Raw genomic sequence first — 6,124 nt, 5'->3', positions numbered from 1 at the left:
GTGTAAAGTTCATGAAATGAATATTTCATGGTAACTTGTGTTTTCATGGTTGGAATATTTTTCCGGATTTTTTGTAAGAGATCATATGTAAAAGTATATAAACTTGAATGTTTTTAGCATTTGAAACAAATGTTTAGTCTGAATATACTGAAGATATTCGTGCTTTTTTTCTCAATGTTTGTAGTATTATTATTCACTAAAATATATATATCTTTAAGTATAAGAATGATGGTTGTATAATTTGGCATAATAATAGTATTGGTTCAATTTAAAACCCAAACTAGTGAAATATTGTTTGCATGTTATCTTTTCTGTTTTTATTTCTTTCCATATTTATCATCTTAAATTGTATTAAGCTGTAGGTACTTTATTTAACTAAATCTTTCATTAAAACGTTTCCATAAGATTATCTGTGCTGTCTGAAAGATTTTTGATATCAGAAAATGTGACAAAAAAGTTATAAAAATTACTTTCATTTGTCAGTAACAAGCCTTTCCTTTCCTTTGTTTGGCAGTCAATGTACATGTGTTTCAAACAAACGAAACAACTTCTGTGTAATAAACCAAAAAAGGTTCTTTTATTGGTATTGCTGGAAATAGTCGATTTTTATCATGCATTAAGTTTCTGCAACATGAAAAAAAAAACGTTAGCAGCAAAGTTTTCATGTCTACAATTATAGAAGTTTTCTGTTACAGATATGGAGAAGTTGCCAACATTAAGCAATCTCCAGCTGGGGCTGTTAAACTATGACGATAAGAGAGAACAGGAACTGCTTTCGATTGTTCGTCATTTACTAGTTTGTGTAATTGATGACCCTGGAATACCTAACTGTCCAGAGGTAAAATCCTCCACAATATTATTTGTGTGTTTTGTTAAGAAGTATCCAGAGGTTCTTAACAAAACATACAAACAAAATCCTCCACAATATTACCTCTGGTTACCTCTTAACAAAACACACAAATAAAATCCTCCACAATATTATACAATGTACTATAGTTAAGAGTTCAAAGTAAATGTTTCTCAGTATCTCTAGCTATTAATCTGTGTTTCTTCTCATATTTTAATCTTCATAATAAAATGTGCTTGGAATAGAATTATATTGCTATTATTAGTACAATATAATAAACAATTATAAACTGAGTTGCCATAAGTTACATAAAATACATTCTTTTTTTTTAGAACTAAAACACAGCAAGCACAAGTATAATTTAACTTATTCACAGAAGTCATTCTTGACAAAAATATTAATAATTTTAGAAAAACATAATTTAGTAAATAGGAAATTAGTTTAAAAACTTCAATAATAAGAATTCACTGAGCAAAGTTTCATCTAATTTAAATATACAATGAGAACAGCCTACAATGTACAACAAGAACAGATACAGCCCACAAAATACAATGTCCAACGAGAACAGCCTACAATGTACAACAAGAACAGACACAGCCCACAAAATACAATGTACAACGAGAACAGCCTACAATGTACAACAAGAACAAATACAGCCTAATAATAATACAATGTACAACGAGAACAGCCAACAATGTACAACAAGAACAGATACAGCCTAAAAACATTGTATTTTGTGGGCTGTATTTGTTCTCATTGTACATTGTAGGCTGTATCCATTCTTGACCAGAAACTATGGGATGTAGATGTAACCAGCAACACTGTGTCTGAAGTTCTGCGTCTTTTCTTCGTAGCTCGTGATCACACAAACAAGGTACCATTTAAACTTGTTTTTTATTGAACAGTATGTTTCATTTTAAATTATATATTGCTATGTTACTTCATTTCTGTGTTTGATATTATTAAAATTTGTATTAATATCAGGTGAGTTTTACTGACCAGACTTTATCATTAATGTGGCCTAAATAATGTGGTAGAATGAAAAGCAAGTTATCCAAAGATTTAGATTACTGTCAGAAAGTATTTTAGTACGCAACAAATTATGATAATTAAATATATACCGAAGTTTCTTTACACTGTAAAGTCAATGCTGTTTTACATCCAGAGTAGAAATTGTTTTGTTTAAATAAAAGACTAAGAAACTTTGTTGTATGTTTTAATGAAACATACAGATTTGTAATAAATTTCAGTAATAATGACATGTACTAGAATGTGATGTAAATACGTAATATCTCTCAACACTAAAAGAGAAAGAAAGCCGTGAGGAATCCAGGTAGTATGTCTTCATCACTCAGTACGAGAAAAATCACATAAAGTTTGTTGCTCACTATCTTGTCTTTGTTCTGCGTCTTGGCCAGAATGGTGGTCGATAAAAATAGGAGGTAATTCGGTATGATTTATAGTTTTCAACATTTGAATTTAAGTAAAACGTTCTCTTTACTAAGTTGGACAAGTGTTGCTTAACCCTTACAGTTTATATGAGAATAATCTTGTTTTTTTTTCAGATGTGCAAGTGGGTTACAGAAAAACCGTTTTTATCTTTGAACCCTACACAAAAATCAGAAATTACAGCCTTTTTGTGTAACGAGCTGTTATGCAGTCGAGTTGTCACAAAGTAAGTTCATAAGGATTGTGATATTACATATCAAGATCTTGGACAGAAACACAAAAAAATTAAGATAACGTTTTTCTCAGCTTCATAAATTTCTACTTCACATTTTGAGTATTGTTGAAATGATGTGAATATAACCAACAAACAACACATGAACACAATGTTTTACTGTGATTTTCTTTTGTCAAACCTTGGAGAGTTATTAAACCTACCTGGGAACTTTGAGGTGTTAAGTGCACATCTGCATATCAAATTTAAATAAAAATAATACTATTAAAATTTGTGATCTTGAGAATGATTACACTACTGATCAAAATGCCGTACATATTATAAAAGATATTCTTCCTTACTGTAAAAGCTATAACTTGTAATAAAACAATATTTATATTATATTGTATAATTATATTAACAGAGAGTGAATAAAGTGGTGTAGTTAACGGTTTATTGGGAAAGTAATTAGATTTAGAACAACAATATCTAACGAGAAGCTTAAACTTATCAACAAACTACAAATCTAGAAATTTTTATAGTTTCTTTAGATGTTCTTTTTTGTTCCTGAACATTTTTTTGTGTTAAATTTTATTTGTTAAAAAGCTATAGAAATTTTCTTCAATGACAAGACATCAGATTAGATTTAGCCAGTATGGTAGGCAATGACAAAATATTCTGTTAACTCAAGTCCTTATTAATTGAATTAACTGAGAAGAAACTATATTTTATAGATATAAATTGATCTTGGCCAAGATTATTGTCAGCAAAAGTATGTCCTAGTCTGACCTGTTACCACTTTGAAAGGCCAGAAATGATGACTACTTCAGTCACTCAAATAAAGCATCAAAAGAAATTTGTTAATAAATATCCATCAAGTTGAAAATGGTTGGATTTATAAGTCAGATGTGACTGGAATTTTCTGGAATTGTTCAAATCTGCCTGTTTGCAACATTGATTCACTTGATATATACCACTGAATGTTTGTTGGGTTTCCAAAAGGGCACATCTTTTTTATCGTGTTATCCTCCCAAATAAAACTTTAAATTCATGATAAAAATGTAAGTTTTACTCAAACATTTAAATATATGTATTTCAAAAATATAGTTGTAAGTATTGTGCTTGAACATTAATCTGAATATAGGTCTAAAACCATTTGAAAAACATCTTTAAGTTTCAAACAAGAAGGCAAGAGAACCTAGCGTAGTAGATCTAGGCTTAGTACTTGAACATTAATCTGAATATAGGTCTAAAACCATTTGAAAAACATCTTTAAGTTTCAAACAAGAAGGCAAGAGAACCTACCGTAGTAGATCTAGGCTTAGTACTTGAACATTAATCTGAATATAGGTCTAAAACCATTTGAAAAACATCTTTAAGTTTCAAACAAGAAGGCAAGAGAACCTAGCATGGTAGATCTAGGCTTAGATTTACCTTTTCTTTTAAGATAATATTCATCTTTTCTTCTTCCATTCATCAATATATCAAAGACAGATTTATTGTTGTCAGAAATGGTTGCCTGTTGTTTCAGACAAACTTTACAAGATTTTTATCCCAATTCTCGCAGTACAAAGTTTGTCAAAAGAGGCATTGTGAAACTTTCAGTATTCTTCTTTTCTCCATTGACTACAAACTCTATCATCGTGTCATAGCATATTCAGCATATCAGAAAGAATGTCTTACAAGCTCTTACAAAAACTTGATTTCTTTTGTTTAAAGACTTTTGTCCTTACAACACGTACAAATAATTTTAAAGAATATGCACTCAGGATCATGATGGTGCCAGGAAAATCAGGAAATTCTTGTAATTCATGTGATGTAAAGTTGTATTTTTTACTTTTGCACAGAATAAAATATGCGAAGCCACTGACTGAAAATAAACTTTATGGTTTACATTTCAAGATATCACCTTTTTACATCTTCATATCTTGGAGTATGGTAATACTAAACTTTTAGGTTTTAAACTAACATGGCCTACTTCAGTTTCTGAAAAAAACAAAATAACAACAACAACAGTAAATTGAGATGAAATAAGATACCTTAGCTGCAGGTCACTGTACTTATCATGTTTATTAGTGTCTTCATTGGTGCTGATTTTAGTTGCCAAAACTAACTTCTGTACCAGTATTGTCTTTTGTTAAACAGATAACTGTTCTCAGCTGGTGTTGTCTTTTGTTAAACAGATAACTGTTCTCAGCTGGTGTTGTCTTTTGTTGAACAGATAACTGTTCTCAACTGGTGTTGTCTTTTGTTAAACAGATAACTGTTCTCAGCTAGTGTTGTCTTTTGTTAAACAGATAACTGTTCTCAGCTAGTGTTGTCTTTTGTTAAACAGATAACTGTTCTCAGCTGGTGTTGTGTTTTGTTAAACAGATAACAGTTCTCAACTGGTGTTGTCTTTTGTTGAACAGATAACTGTTCTCAACTGGTGTTGTCTTTTGTTGAACAGATATCTGTTCTCAACTGGTGTTGTCTTTAATTGAACAAATAAATATTTTGTCTTTTTCAGACAAATTGAATCCAACATTGAGACACTTAGCAACTTGCGAAGAGAGAAGTGGGTTAAAGAAGGAAACCTACGAAAGTAAGTATACCATGTGTAGATATATCACTGTAAACCGTTATAACTAGTATACCATGTGTAGGTGTATCACTGTATAAACCATTATAACTAGTATACCATGTGTAGGTATATCACTGTATAAACCATTATAACTAGTATACCATGTGTAGGTATATCACTGTATAAACCATTATAACTAGTATACCATGTGTAGATATATCACTGTATAAACCATTATAACTAGTATACCATGTGTAGATATATCACTGTATAAACCATTATAACTAGTATACCATGTATAGGTATATCACTGTATGAACCATTATAACTAGTATACCATGTGTAGATATATCACTGTATAAACCGTTATAACTAGTATACCATGTGTAGGTATATCACTGTATAAACCATTATAACTAGTATACCATGTGTATGTGTATCACTGTATAAACCGTTATAACTAGTATACCATGTGTAGATATATCACTGTATAAACCGTTATAACTAGTATACCATGTGTAGATATATCACTGTATAAACCATTATAACTAGTATACCATGTGTAGGTATATCACTGTATAAACCGTTATAACTAGTATACCATGTGTAGATATATCACTGTATAAACCGTTATAACTAGTATACCATGTGTAGATATATCACTGTATAAACCATTATAACTACTATACCTGGTGTAGATATATCACTGTATAAACCATTATAACTACTATACCATGTGTAGATATATCACTGTATAAACCATTATAACTACTATACCATGTGTAGGTATATCACTGTATAAACCGTTATCACTAGTATACCATGTGTAGGTATATCACTGTATAAATCATCGTAATTAGCAGATAGGTCGAAAATAGTAACAACTGCTTGATCTACAAAGTAAATAACAGAAAATTCATTGTTAATGACATTTTGATTTTATAAATAAAACAAGATATTATCATTCTTCGAATGTTAAATAACAGTTTTAAAGAATCATATTTTATTTATTTAAGTGGTGATTAATGACTGCTGTTTAGCCAGAAAGGGAGAA

General features: G+C 30.1%; 1 protein-coding gene across 1 annotated transcript; it reads left to right on the top strand.

The window, feature by feature from the left end:
- Positions 1 to 697: 697 nt before the first annotated feature.
- On the top strand, positions 698 to 5,101 carry LOC111084152 (bromodomain adjacent to zinc finger domain protein 2B-like). Its single transcript, XM_022380935.1, has 4 exons — positions 698 to 838; positions 1,617 to 1,721; positions 2,413 to 2,522; positions 5,017 to 5,101. The coding sequence occupies exons 1-4, from the start codon at positions 698 to 700 to the stop codon at positions 5,093 to 5,095; spliced, it is 435 nt and encodes a 144-aa protein (XP_022236643.1). The 3' UTR covers positions 5,096 to 5,101.
- Positions 5,102 to 6,124: the final 1,023 nt, after the last annotated feature.

This window comes from Limulus polyphemus, unplaced genomic scaffold, assembly GCF_000517525.1.
Source record: "Limulus polyphemus unplaced genomic scaffold, Limulus_polyphemus-2.1.2 Scaffold14129, whole genome shotgun sequence".
NCBI lineage: Eukaryota > Metazoa > Arthropoda > Merostomata > Xiphosura > Limulidae > Limulus > Limulus polyphemus.
Note: the sequence above shows the minus strand (reverse complement) of the source record. Positions and strands in the feature narration are given on the sequence as shown.

Coding starts and splice junctions, on each gene's coding strand:
- LOC111084152 (XM_022380935.1), top strand. CDS start 698: ATGGAGAAGTTGCCAACATTAAGCAATCTCCAGCTGGGGCTGTTAAAC. Junction 1,722..2,412: donor CTCGTGATCACACAAACAAG/GTACCATTTAAA, acceptor TTTTTTTTTCAG/ATGTGCAAGTGGGTTACAGA. Junction 2,523..5,016: donor TGCAGTCGAGTTGTCACAAA/GTAAGTTCATAA, acceptor TGTCTTTTTCAG/ACAAATTGAATCCAACATTG.